Raw genomic sequence first — 13,082 nt, 5'->3', positions numbered from 1 at the left:
AGCAAAGCAGAAATAACAATGAGTTGTGCGCTGTTTCTGTTAACATGTCAATGCTTGCATACAAGGTGAATATAGCAAAAGAACTTCAGAAAAAAACAATCGGACACGGAACTAGCTCAACTCACAGAGTTACAAGACTTTGCACACTGATTCGGTGTCCTCCCTTGGCCCTGGGAGTTTTGGCAAAAAATGGTTTTGCGGATGTTTGTTACATACAGGATACAGCTGTTGAAATGCTGATGAAGAATTTTGTTTTTGTTTTTGTTCAGTATGCATTCTAAAGCTGTGTGCTTGTAGGCATTCATCGCCACTTCATTCTCTACGGCCTCATGGAATACTTGAGAAAAAGGTGACCATATGAGAATCCTTCAGTTTGCACTTTCATGAAATTAGCGGGATCTGAGAGCTGACAACCTATGAATTCTTTCAGCCTCGACAGACAATTCTCGGCGGATGAAGTTTTGCAACTGCTGGACCGCTTCTTCAACCTAGAAATGCTGGTGATTGAAACACTCGTCGATTTGGACTACTTTGTTACCGCTCCTCTTTTAGCTTTGTGATTGTTTTGCATCGACGCTACGACCCAAATGAGATCTTGTCTTTTGAAGACATGTTTACTTTAATCTTCTTTGTTCCTAGTTTCGGGAGCATGGGCGTTATTTTTACAGAGTTTTGTCTAAACCAAATGCAGAAACCGGACGACGATGAGAAGGATAACTTCGGTCAGACGGAAGAATTTGCCTTGCCGGACAATTTCTTCAAGAAGGAAGAATGATGTGCAAGTTAGCTGTTTCTTTGTGTTCTTTTCCCCCTGTAGTCTTTGCCCTAGAAGCCTGGAACAGAACACCCATATATATGCTGATGAGCTGTGTTGGTGCTCACTGACTTGACCTGTGCTGTTGTACAGATTCTGTTCTGCTCGGGTACCCGATGAACTGTTATGAGTCTGCTCATTTAGGTTTGGAATTATGTGTTTCGCTTCAATCGTTTCCTTTGTGTCGGCAGTTCGTTGTTAGCTGAAACTGAAAGCAGTTTGCCGATCCGTGTCCCCGTGGTGTGCCTGGGGATGATGGTGTGGCTGCTGCATATTGACAGCATTGTTAATAGTATAGCCAACTGCTGGCTATATAGTGTTGCCATGTCGCGTATAGTCATCACTTATAGTCACCTATACAATAAAGTTAGCTATAAGGTTGGCTATAAGAGTAATTTTTTTTCATTTTATCTCTATCTTCCTCTTTATATGTATTGCATTTGCTTAGGAGTACGCATATAGCTAGGCTTTTGCATGAGAGTCCTCTTCCATCATTATTTTCACGTCTCTCTCCTTCATATAGGCAAAAATGCCATGTAAGCAGACTATAAGTTCATTATTGTACTTGCTCTGATTACGATCACCCCGACACCTCCACTGGCACAAATCAGTCCCCTCTTGTTGTTCAAAGGGTGGTCCGGACAAATCTTTCAGGCCCTCTTTGGACTGCATGGATTATACAGGATTATTTCCTAAGGATTAGTGGATTGCCTTTGGATCAAATGAATGTTGGCACTCACATTCCTTTTCATAGAAATTTGAACATCCATTGAAAGTCTGGAACCCATTTTAAAAGTTGATCATGTAGGATCGAGACTTTCCTGTTCACTGACTTAACCTGTGCTGTTGTACAGCTTCTGTTTTGCTTGGATACCCGATGAGCTATTATAAGTCCGTGCATTTAGGTTCAAAATCACGTGTTTCGCTTCGGTTGTTCCCTTTGTGTTGTCATCCCGTTGTTAGCTGAAACTGAAAGCAGCCTGCCTATCTGTGCCCCCGTGGTGTGCCTGGGGGCTGGGGATGAGAGTGTGTGTGGCTGGTGCATCTTACTGCAATCGCCACGCCACCACCGTTGGCACAAATCAGTCGCCTGCTCTCTCGTTGTTCAGCAAGGGTGGTCCGGTCGAATGGTCCAGGCCTCATTCGGTTTGAAGGTTTTTTTACAGAAAAAAAGCATAGGAACAAAGATTCCAGAGAAGAATGTCCTATAGATGCATTCGGTTTGTAGAGCGGACGGGAATTTTATAGAAATATTATTCATTTTCTGTATTTTTCAAGGAATCTATAAATCCACTTAAAGCTCTTTTTTGTGCGTATAAACGTGGGAAGACAATTTCTTAGAATGACAAGTGACATCCTATCAACTTTCTGTACTGTTCCTAGATCCTATGGATAAACCCTGGCGACGTCAGCGCGCACCCCACCAGTCGGTCACCCTCACCCACACCGCGGCGCCACCACGGCCGGCACGCACATGGCGACAGGGGACGGGGCACACACTTCCTCCGCTCCCTTTCCCTTGCCGATGTGATCCCCCGCCGCCTCCGCCCTCGCCCTCACTCCGTCCCCGCGCCGATCCCATCGCCCCCAGGAAATGTCTCGCCACCACCACCACCACCACCACGACCCGGCCCCGCCGCCCTGCTGCTCCTGCTGCGCCTGCGGCTGCTCCCCGCCGCCGTGCGGCTACTACGCGGTGCCCCCTCCCCAGCCGGCGCCCGGGTCCGACCAGCTCCTCCACGCCATCGCCGCGCATCTCCTGCTCAGCTCCGCGCCCCCGCCTCCCCCACAACCCCAGCCCCACCCGCAGCCCCACCCTCAGCCGCCGCCGAATCCCGCCGCGCACCACGCGAATCTCTACGCCTCCTACGCTTACCAGCACCAGCACCAGCACCAGCAGCAGCCGGGATCCGCCCCCCACGCGGCCTATTCCCACCCGCCCGCGGCCGCCCCTGCGCCGCCGCCGCCGCAGCATCAGCACCAGCAGCCGAACCCGCCCGACCACGGCCAGCTGCTGCTCCACTCGCTCCTCCGCCGCGTGGCCGCGCTCGAGACCACCCTGCCGCACTGCTTCCCCTCCCCTCCCGCACCGCCGCATCCCCAGCAGCCCAACCCCCGCCGGCATCACCGCGCCGCGCACGCGCACCAGGAGGACCCGCGGTCGCGGTCGCCCTCGCCCCCGCCCCCGCCCCCGCCGCGTCGCGCGCGCCGGGGGCCGCCGTCCGAGAGGGAGCTCGCGGCGCGCACCATCCAGGAGCACTTCCGCCGCTTCCTGGCGCGGCGCTCCCGCACGCTGCGCCAGCTCAAGGAGCTCGCCATGCTCCGCTCTAAGGCCGCGTCCCTCCGGGCGGCCCTCTCCGGCTCCGGCCGCCGCCGGTGCAAGGACCCCATGGCCGTCTCGGAGGCCGCCCTGGGCATGCTCTACCGCCTCGACGGGATCCAGGTGATGCAACGACCTCTGTTCGGTCCCATCGGTTATATGCCATTGGTGTGGGGTTTTGATGCTGGATTTCGGACCAGGGAGGGGACCCCATGATCCGGGAGGGGAAGCACGCCGTGAGCCGGGAGCTCGGCCGGATACTGGAGTTCGTTGACAAGGTGCTCCTCAAAGAGCAGGAGGAGATGGGCGTGGACGGCGCATTCGACGATTATCCTGAAGGTTGTCATGGGATGAATCGCCCAACTGTGAACAGGAAGGTAAGTTTCCGCGGTAATGAGGCCAATACCGAGGCTGATGAGAGCTCTGAGAGCTCGAGTTCTGCCGAGGCCGATGAGAGGAAGGCTGCAAACAGCAAGAAGAGTGCCAATGGCAAGCCTGGGCTTGCAGCCCCAGTGCCAGTACACATGGAGTCAAGGAGAACTGGAGGGGAAATGTGATAACCCGGTCTCGCATCTTGTAATGTTACCTCATGTTTAGAATCATGTTTCTTGAAATTAGATTGGAGCCTGCTAGTTGGTAGAGTTTGTGCTGCAACTACGATGTTTAGACTGTTGTATTACCTCTCTTGTCACATTTGTCTCTGCATTGTACCACTGGTAGTTTTGAACATTCAGAATCTAGATTGGATCATTTTGTCACACACGTGGACCATTTTGTTGCACTAATTATGTCATGTTTCTTGTGGGATCTTGGTCAAACAGCATGTGTTTAGGTGAGCTGTACGTCATGCTCATCTCCTTACCAATGAATCGGAACATGTTTACACAACTGCACCTTGTTCTGATGTTGTCATTAATAGTTCTAGATCGCTTCTTGACCTTGACAGATTGAAGTTGTGGCTTTATCCTTTGACCCGCTTGTTAATTATCGCATGGGGTCAGTTTGGTTATGCCTACGTATGCTGCTTACATGTGCTGGGTAAGTGTTTCTCCATTAGTTGGGCCATCCATGTGATGATGTTTTCAGCCATAACTTGTAACAAGTTTTCTCTGGTGGTTTCATCGTTAAGTCGGTATTGTCTGAATCTGTTGAATGAAATCAACTTTTCCCATTTTGGATCTAGAAAATAACATTTTGTTTGGGGCCCGCTAATTTTTCTTGCTTCGTCTGATCGTTGGGCCTGGTTTCTTATACAGGGTTGATCATTTTAGCAGGACGATGAAAAACAACATGTGAATCACAGCAGGCCTTGAGTCTCTTCGGTGCTCAATATACACCGTCAGGTAGGCATTTATAGCATGACCGTACAGGGTTCTTGAAATTAGAAATGAATAAGAGCCGTTACTGGCCTGTTGCTAGAACATGTGACTTACTAAGGCTGAGGTGATGCTAGTTTTTGTATGCTGAAAGATTCATGTTGTTTTAACGCTTCAATAGGGGATCTGCGTTGTTTTTCGCAAATGTGTATTTTCTTTAGTTTTTGAGATTTGTGATAACTCAGTCTTTCACTGAATGCTACCTCATGTTTAGGATCATGTGGATTGTCTTGCTCTTACAGTACTAAGGTTCTTCTGCACCGGTATTTCTCGAGAAAAGATTGGAACCTTTTAGTCGGTAGGGTTAGTGCTGCAACTACTATGTTTAGACTGTTGTATTGCATCTCTGTTACATTTGTTACTGCATTCTACTACTGGTAGTTTGAACATTGAGAACATACATTGGATCATTTTGTTGCACTAATTTTGACATGGTTCTTCTGGGATCTTGGGCAAACAGCATGTGTGTTGTTTGTCAAGGTCATTTTTGTCAATGAATCAGAACGTGTCTACACAACTGCACTGAGTTCTGATGTTGTCATTAAGAGTTCAAGATCGCTTCTCAACCTTGATTGATTGAAGTTGTAGCTTTATTCTTTGGCCCACTTGTTGGTTATTGTATGGGGTCAGTTTGATTGTGTCCACGTATGCTGCTTACATGTCTCGCATAATGCTAGTGTTTCTCCAGGAGGTGGGCCATCCATGTGATGATGTTTCGAGCCATAAGCCCATAACTCATGACGAGTGTCTCTGGGTGCTTGTTAAGTCGGTATTGTCTGAATCTGTTGAATGAAATCAGCATGCCCATTTTGGATCCGGAAATATAATCTTCTTTGGGCCTTGCTAACGTTTCTTTGCTGGGCCTGGTTCGTTATATGGGGGTTGATCATTTTAGCAGGACTATGAAAAAAGGACATGTGAACCGCATCTTGGATCATGTTTAGACTATTGTTTTCTCTCTCTGTTACATTTGTTACTGCATTGTACTCCCTTCGTCCCTAACTAAGTGTCTCAACTTTGTACTAAAGTTAGTACAAAGTTGTACTAAGCTTGAGACACTTATTTTGGGACGGAGGGAGTACTACTGATAGTTTTAAACATTGAGAGTCTAGCTTGGATCATTTTGTTCCACTAATTATGTCATAGTTGTGGGATCTTGGGCAAACATGTGTTTAGGTGAACTATACGTCATGCTCATCACCTTATCAATGAATCAGAACGCGTCTACACAACTGCGCCGATTTCTGATTTTGTCATTAATAGTTCTAGATTGCTTCTTGACCTTGACAGATTGAAGTTGGTGCTTTATCCTTTGGCCCGCTTGTTAATTATCATATGGGGTCAGTTTGGTTGCGTCTACTTATGCTGTGTACACGTGTTGCATAAGTGTTTCTCCATTAGTTGGGCCATCCATGTGATGATGTTTTCAGCCATAATTCAGTAACAAGTGTCTCTGGGTGTTTCATCGTTAACTTGGTATTGTCTGCTCCGTTGATTGGAATCATCTTGCCCATTTGGATCCGGAAATAAAATTTCGTTTGGGCTTTGCTTACGCCTTTTCTTTTTCTTTTTTCCTTTTTTGATCGCTGGGCCTGGTTCGTCATACAAGGTTGATCATTTTAGCAGGACCTTGATGAGAAGAACATGTGAACTGCAGCAAGGCTCGAGTCTCTTCGGTGCTCAATATACACAGTCAGGTAGACATTTCTAGCATGGCTGTACAGGGTCAGGGTTCTTGAAATTAGAAATGAATCAGATCCGTTACTGGCCTGTTGCTAGAACAAGCGACTTACTAAGGCTGAAGTGATGCTATCTTAATGTAGTTTTCTGTATGCTGAGAAGACTCATGTTGTTTTAACGCTTCAATTGAGGATCTGTGTTGTGCCTCTCAATGCTGCACAAGTCCTCGAATAGCTGAACTGATAGATGGAAGTTTGTGGCTGGAAAACACTGAGGTTAGACTCTCTAATGGTGCTAGCCTGGAGTGCTGAATCATTAGCAAAGGGGTGCCTCGCCCTTTGTCGTGCCGGTACGCCAAAGCTAATGAAACACCCTTGTAGACCTCGATGGAAGGAGAACGTGTCATTTTTGCCTGTGCAACTGATGGAGAGTGAATCTGCAACCCTTAAACTATTCGATGTAAACATACAAATGAAAGGATAGTTGCAGCCAAAAGGAGGTATGCCGACCAAGTGGTTAACCCTGAACTGGCGGAGGTCATCGCTATGCGTTGTGCACTAGAATTTGCTGAAGAAGCAGGCTTCCAAAGAATTGTCGTGGCATCCGACTCTACCACTTTGGTCAGCAAAGAGCAAAGTGACAAGTGATGCGATTGGTTTTTGCCTGGCTTTTTCATCGATTATTTGGGCAATTCTCTTCTGCTTAATCAATCGACAAGGCAAATTTATTTTTTTGATAAAGAATGGATTTTATTAACTCAAAATGAAGCATCAAGAAGATACATAACACAATGAGCGTACATCCGGCCCTCTGCATAACTAGAATGCACACAGTCGATACCAATTCGCGCACACGAAAAACACGCCGATAACTAGCAACCTCATATAAGACGGAAGCTATGTGTAGGCGAGGAAAAAAGGAAAAAAAGCCCTAAAGTGGTCAGATTTGCGCGGCAAACTACAGTAATGACCATATCTGCACCAACCATCTCATGACATGACATGAACGGCGAGATTCTTCAACAGCAATGCCTTTAATAAGAGAGCGACACTCGAATGCCGCTGTCATTGGACGACGAGGCAAATTCGTTGCCTCCGTTTTTAAAAAAAAGTACTGCGATGGACCGATCTCAAACAGGTGCCATAGATTTTTATATTATAAGAAGAGTAGGGCTCCAAAGTTTGTGTCTTCTTTCTTTACTCATGGTAATCAGTCATGTAATATGGCTGCTCATGTTCCGGCAAAACCATCGGAACATGATCCTGGGTCCTGCCGGTTGGTTTAATCAAGTTCCTGAGATTATCAGGACCATTGTATGCAATGAACAATCTATGTTTGTATAAAAATGAAGCTGCCAAAAAAGACTGCGTGTACAGTTTGCATAGAAGCCCGGCTTCCCTTTCACTCGCCCACGCCATCGTAGTGATTGGCACGGCTGGTAACAGCATCAGAGAAATCTTCCGTGTCTTGTGCTCGTTGACGTTTGCCTACCACGATTTTAGTGCATCCTTCCTTCACACCGCGCGGGCAACAAAAGTCGCTCTACGCTCGGGTCTCAGATCATGTCTGCCATCACAAACGGGGAGTCGACGTCAATCTGCGATCACATCCACTTCGCTGGAGAGCGGTACATGGCCCTGCACGCAGGTCACACGTTACGTCTATCTAGAGAGACAGCATTCCGCCGGGATCGCGCCCGTCGCCGCCGCGCTCACCGGCCAGCGCGGCGACGCACGGGCGCGCCGAGCCGAGGGTTTCACGGCCGTTTCTCCCCGCGCCTTGACGACAACCAGCTGGGGATGGCAAGACTTGGGAGCTGGGGGCCGTAGTCTTTGCGTCTTCTTCTTCCCACACGCCAGCGGTGTCTGCCCAGCACAAGGCTTGCCGACATATATAGGTGAGGTGAAACGGCTGCCCGGGCAGTTTTTAGACGAGCCGGGGAAGTAGGCGGATCTCGGGGTTTTGTTACATGTATAAATGCATTTCAGAAAACGGCGATTCTTGCATGGTTTTAGTATGCTCAAAACTGCAACTTTTTCCAGAAAAGTGTGTGTATAGCTTATCTCTATCTCTACTACTAATAAACAATCAAACATAAACTTCTTTACACGCACCCTACAAACGTACACGAACCTATTACCACCGTAGGATTAGGCCCATTAAACTTAATCCAACCGCTAGCCTTGATCTAATCCGCTCTCTGTGTGCACTTAGCAATTTATGTTGACTGACCATACTCCACCAAGAGAAAAATATCAAACTTCACACCCACGTCGTCGACTCCCTACAATCACGCACGCAAAAATAGAAACTGCCATCGTTTGCCTTTGTGATTCATTCATTTCAACCCCTGAAGTCACGCACATAGAAAAAATCAACTACAATCACGCGGAAACGCCATTCAACACGCCAAAACAACCTAAAGGAGGAGTCTTCTATCTCAACCGTCGCGGCCATGGATTTGTCCAGCTGGGACTGGGGCGCCGTCGGAGATGTACCAGAGCGCACAGCAGCTGCTGCTCTCGGCACGCGACGGCGTCGTCCGCATCAAGGCGACGACGGTGTTAGGGTTATCCCTAAACGTCCGAGTGGCGACAACGACTAATGTTCGACGAGGATGGCAGGCGACGGTGGCGAGCTTCGGCAGGCCGGGCCGGGCAGCGTGTGCGGCATCGTGGGGAGGTAGGCCTGTTATGGGGGTGGTCGAGGCAGCTCACGGTGGAGGTCGCGCTCTGCAGCCATGGCATGGCCACGCCGGCAGCGGGGCCTGACCGTTTCTCGCGCGACACGGCGGACAGCGGGTGGGACTCTGGGATGACAGCGACCAGGAGGCCGGGGCTCGGCGCATCACCCGTGCAGGCGCATGACTGAGGCGGTTGACACCTTGCGAGACCAGAGACCGGCCCTGGCGTACCAAACACCAGTTTCTGCCTCTCTTAAACCATGTGTAAGATTCAAGACCCTGTTCATTTATTTGTTTTGTTCTTGCCATGTTGCATGCACTCAGTTCGTAGGGGCTATGAGTTCTTGGCTTAGCTGTCGGATCAGCTGCAGTCGTATGTTCTTTGAATGTGTTGGTTTGATGCTCGCGGACACTTGTGGCCTGCAAATTCTTTCAGTTCATGGGGAGATGGATGGGATTTTCTAATTTGACCCAACAATGTGTTCTGTTAGTTATTTATACAATTGGATCAACTTGGTAACCTAAGAATGATGTTCTGGTTATCCCTGCAAAGTATTTTTCTTGTTTCCATACTCCATTTGTGCTGAAAAGTATGTACCTATTTTACAAGGAATGCTCTACCATTTTCTAGGTGGAGCTGGAAGAAGGGGAGCTAGATGACACAGATTCAGGGGAGCAAGAAGAGGATGATCAGAATTCTGAAGAGTGTTTTGGCTACTGCAATTTTGTAACTAACTGAATTGGCCTGGTGTCAAAATAGTTGGCTTTCAGAATTTACAAAGGTGAATTGAGTGGTCAAAGAACACCTGAAATATTGGATTTAGCTTAGAGAATTTACAAAGGTGCCAATGGTATTCACGTAAGCGCACATCACAGAATGGGCAAATTAATCATAATTAGTTTCAGCTCGGTCCTATGACGAGTACACATGCACATACATAGACACTCATAGGCATGCACCCTGTGAAGCGGCTACGATAAATCATGAAGCCATGTGCCAAATTATAGAGTGCTGCTCTGAAACACCATGTAGCTATACAAGCACACGCAAGGCTGTGGTGGTGCTTTCTATTAAATCATGTATGACACACCAAACCATGTAATTTGCTACTTGAGATGTCTAAAATTCTTTGGTTTAGGGACATGCACCGAATGAACTACAAACTGCACTAATATACAAACAGATACATACATACCTGATGCGTGCTCAAGGACATACCAAGACCCCAGGCAGATACATCAAATCTGAACATACATGAGGAGAAAGAAGAGAAGTTCATTACCCCATCTGAAGATACATGAGTAAGAAGCAAGATAACAGTCGGTCATTACATAACCAGAATTAGATATTAATTTTATATTGCCAGATTTATGAAATACCATAAGAGCACTAAATCACAAAGTCCTTGAGAAATTAATTCTCTAGCTATCAAAGCAACAGGTCTATGAAATCAAAGCATTACCCTTGCCAAGATCATCATCAGCGCCACCATGGACGTCAACAGCAGGGCCAACAACTGAATGTGGTAAACAAATATGCCTATCACATCAAGGAAATGTTCCATAGACATCTCCATGGATTTCTTAGAACAATAAAAATACTGGGCAATGCAACTCAAAATCAAAACATATATACTCTTCGATTCAGACTTGTTACTCCCATACCCTTTCGGCACCTCCTTCTTCTCCCTCGGGAAATCTGAACCATTAAGGGCCTTCTCATCAACACAGCCACCAACTAAGCTGATGATTTCTCATATAAAAAATACTAAATGGGACACTCATTCATGGTAACCACCATGACGAGCTTAATAGTATTACAAAAAGAATTGCCAGATTTTATATTCAAATGTCATATCTGAATGTAGTATGCTTAAAAATTTGCATATGCTACCTGATTAGTTAGTGTAGGCATGACAGGCTTGCACTTGTTGTTCCATTTTAGCTCTTGAGAACCACATGACACTGAATTCCTCTTAAATAATAACTTCTCCAACTTCCTTTCTTTCATGAAGATAATGTATCATCTTTTGAAAAGATATTGTATCATGTCAACCAGTGCTGCAATCTAGAGCAGAATAATACTTAGTTAAATCAGCTTTTCTAACAAAGCCCTATAACAGAGTAAATTAGACATGGTCTTGGGAACATTCATGGTGATTTCTCAATGAGGCGATGCACCTGGCGACGAACCGAATTTACAGGGGTGGAGCAGGCGGCGGGGTTGGAGAGAGAGACTTTCCTGGGCCCAGACGACCGCGCAAGAGAGGATGGAGAGGCTCATGGCGGCGACGGCGAGGGCATCCGGAGGAGCGAGAAGCCCGTCGCCGGCGAGCATGCCGAGCTCGAGCGCCTCCTCGAGCACTTCGGCCACCGGATTCGGAGAAGGAGCGGGGTAGAGAAGGCGCATGCGAGTGCCACGCCTCCGCCTCTGCCTCCACCGGCGCCTAGCGCTGGTGCGAGCATGCCGACCTCGAGGGCCTCCCCGGCCACTTCGGTGACCGATTCGACATGAAGGGGAGGAAGAGCAGCGACTGCGAAGGGGAGCCTCCACCTGACCAGGGAGTACCGGCGGTGGTGACGAAGGGGAGCGTTGGCCGGACCAGTGAGCGCCGGCGTTCATGAGAAAGGGCGCCAGGCTGTGGGGTGAGGGATGTGGCCACCATGGGAGAATGGGGAACGGGGACAGAAATGTAGAGGGACTGAGGGGGCGGTGGGGAGGATAACTAACTTTTTTTATCATCAGTTTTTAGTACTCCTACTAATTAATGGTTACATATTGCTGGAGTATTAGGCAGTGACCGGAGAGAGATTGTGAGTTTTTTTAAAAAAAGATTGTGAGTGAGTGCGACTTCCTCCAAATCAATTTTTTATCTTCTAAAAAGATCCATTCTAGGTGTCGGCTGCCCCTCCCTCCCCTCGTGTGATGCTCCTGCGAGCGCCGGCGGGGGCGGGGGAAACCCTAGCCGCCGGAGCCCAATCCCCATCTCTCCCCCTTCTCTCTCGCTGCCGCCGGCTAGCGCTTTCGGGCAAAGCCCGGTTGGCGCGGTGGCGGCGGGGCCCCTTCTTCTCCTCTGCTCGGAGGGGCCGGTGCAGGACGACGGCTGTTGTTGGCAGCGTGGGGCTGCCGCAGGGCCCTGCGACGTGGCGGTGGGCGCGTGGTGCGGCGGCCGGAGGCGGCGCATCGGCGTGCTCCGCAGGCGCCGGGCCATGCGGGGGCCGGTGCGGGGGACGGAACGGTTGCCGGGGGGCTGTTCCTCTAGGTGTCCTTGGGTTGTAAGCGTGGGCCGGACCTAGTGGCGGGCACCGGATCCGGCGTCCAGCGGCCTGAGGTGTTGCTATGGTTCCTTCCCGCGGGCGTGGAGGTAGGGCAAAGGGTGCTCGGTGGTGATCTTGGCGTTGGACCGTGGGAAAGGAGCTTGCTTGAGGAGTCGATGACGGGCCAGGGCGCCGAAGTGGATACTCGGTGGCCGGTGTGTCTCTCTTCCGTTGTGGCAGTGTCTGCCTCTCTGGGTGCGTTCGCTGGCGGTGGGTCGACGTCACAGGCTGATCATCGGGGCAGGAGTTTGACTCGGTCCTCCAACCCGGGACATGTTGCTCCTCGTGGAGCTCCGGGTCTACTTCGACCATCCCTACGTGGGCATCTACGATTTGTATGGCAATTTTAGTTGTAACAAACGTCAGGGTGGTGTTACTTTGTGCCACACGTGTGGCATTTATCATTTGGTTATGAAGATCTTCTTTTGACAGTTTTTGACATCACCAGCTTTTGACTCTTTTTACAACCAACTTTTGACACCACTATATATTGTTGCACCACTGTATAGCTTCTGCACATTCATTCATATTTCATGATATCCTACATATCGTGGCAAATTTTATCCCACAAAAACGAGTTAAGAGGATGATTATACGAACGATCCACTTAGCAATGGTGTTTATTTAAATAATTGTCTCATAACTAAGATGTACATAAAAGTTTACTCTTGTGGCCATACGTGCGTTGCACGTGCACACTTACTAGTACGTAGTAAAAGAAACATTTGAGATCGCATGTTTAACTAAACTGACGTTGCATTTTTTTTTCCGAACCGACTCGAATGGTGTAAGAAATTCAACCCCAGACGACATAAATGTAGATGGACCGTTATATATCTTTAGTCTAGTTGTTTAATTGTCCAAGTCAATGTAAACCATTTTTTTGATGAG

General features: G+C 48.4%; 2 protein-coding genes and 1 long non-coding RNA gene across 7 annotated transcripts in view; 2 read left to right on the top strand and 1 right to left on the bottom strand.

Annotated features, from left to right (window-relative positions):
* Positions 1-1,007, top strand: part of LOC119286730 — a 4,297-nt gene extending 3,290 nt beyond the window's left edge. The window contains exons 3-5 of the mRNA XM_037566177.1: positions 298-349; positions 431-500; positions 692-1,007. Of these exons, the coding sequence (XP_037422074.1) occupies positions 298-349; positions 431-500; positions 692-775 (206 nt within the window). The 3' untranslated portion in view covers positions 776-1,007. The remainder of the gene's footprint in view (positions 1-297; positions 350-430; positions 501-691) is intronic.
* LOC119286740 overlaps positions 1-11,570 on the bottom strand; it is an 18,494-nt gene extending 6,924 nt beyond the window's left edge. For 2 of the 5 annotated variants that reach the window (XR_005140640.1, XR_005140642.1), the window contains exons 1-3: positions 10,768-11,570; positions 10,337-10,572; positions 10,070-10,118 (exon numbers count right to left, since the gene is read on the bottom strand). This is a non-coding gene — a long non-coding RNA (uncharacterized LOC119286740). Of the gene's footprint in view, positions 1-7,365; positions 7,828-9,130; positions 10,119-10,336; positions 10,573-10,767 lie in introns of those variants that run through there. The other 3 variants (XR_005140639.1, XR_005140641.1, XR_005140638.1) reach the window with 3 other exon arrangements.
* LOC119286722 (formin-like protein 5) lies at positions 2,255-3,894 on the top strand. The gene is made up of 2 exons (XM_037566165.1): positions 2,255-3,257; positions 3,335-3,894. The coding sequence occupies exons 1-2, from the start codon at positions 2,409-2,411 to the stop codon at positions 3,689-3,691; spliced, it is 1,206 nt and encodes a 401-aa protein (XP_037422062.1). The 5' UTR covers positions 2,255-2,408; the 3' UTR covers positions 3,692-3,894.
* Positions 11,571-13,082: the final 1,512 nt, after the last annotated feature.

Source organism: Triticum dicoccoides, chromosome 1A, assembly GCF_002162155.2.
Source record: "Triticum dicoccoides isolate Atlit2015 ecotype Zavitan chromosome 1A, WEW_v2.0, whole genome shotgun sequence".
Lineage (NCBI taxonomy): Eukaryota > Viridiplantae > Streptophyta > Magnoliopsida > Poales > Poaceae > Triticum > Triticum dicoccoides.
The sequence above is the reverse complement of the archived record's forward strand: the minus strand, read 5'-3'. Positions and strand labels throughout refer to the sequence as shown.

Excerpts from the sequence above, each read along its gene's own strand:
- LOC119286722 (XM_037566165.1), top strand. The coding sequence starts at position 2,409 with ATGTCTCGCCACCACCACCACCACCACCACGACCCGGCCCCGCCGCCC. Across the intron at positions 3,258-3,334 it reads ACCGCCTCGACGGGATCCAG|GGAGGGGACCCCATGATCCG; the intron begins GTGATGCAACGA and ends ATTTCGGACCAG.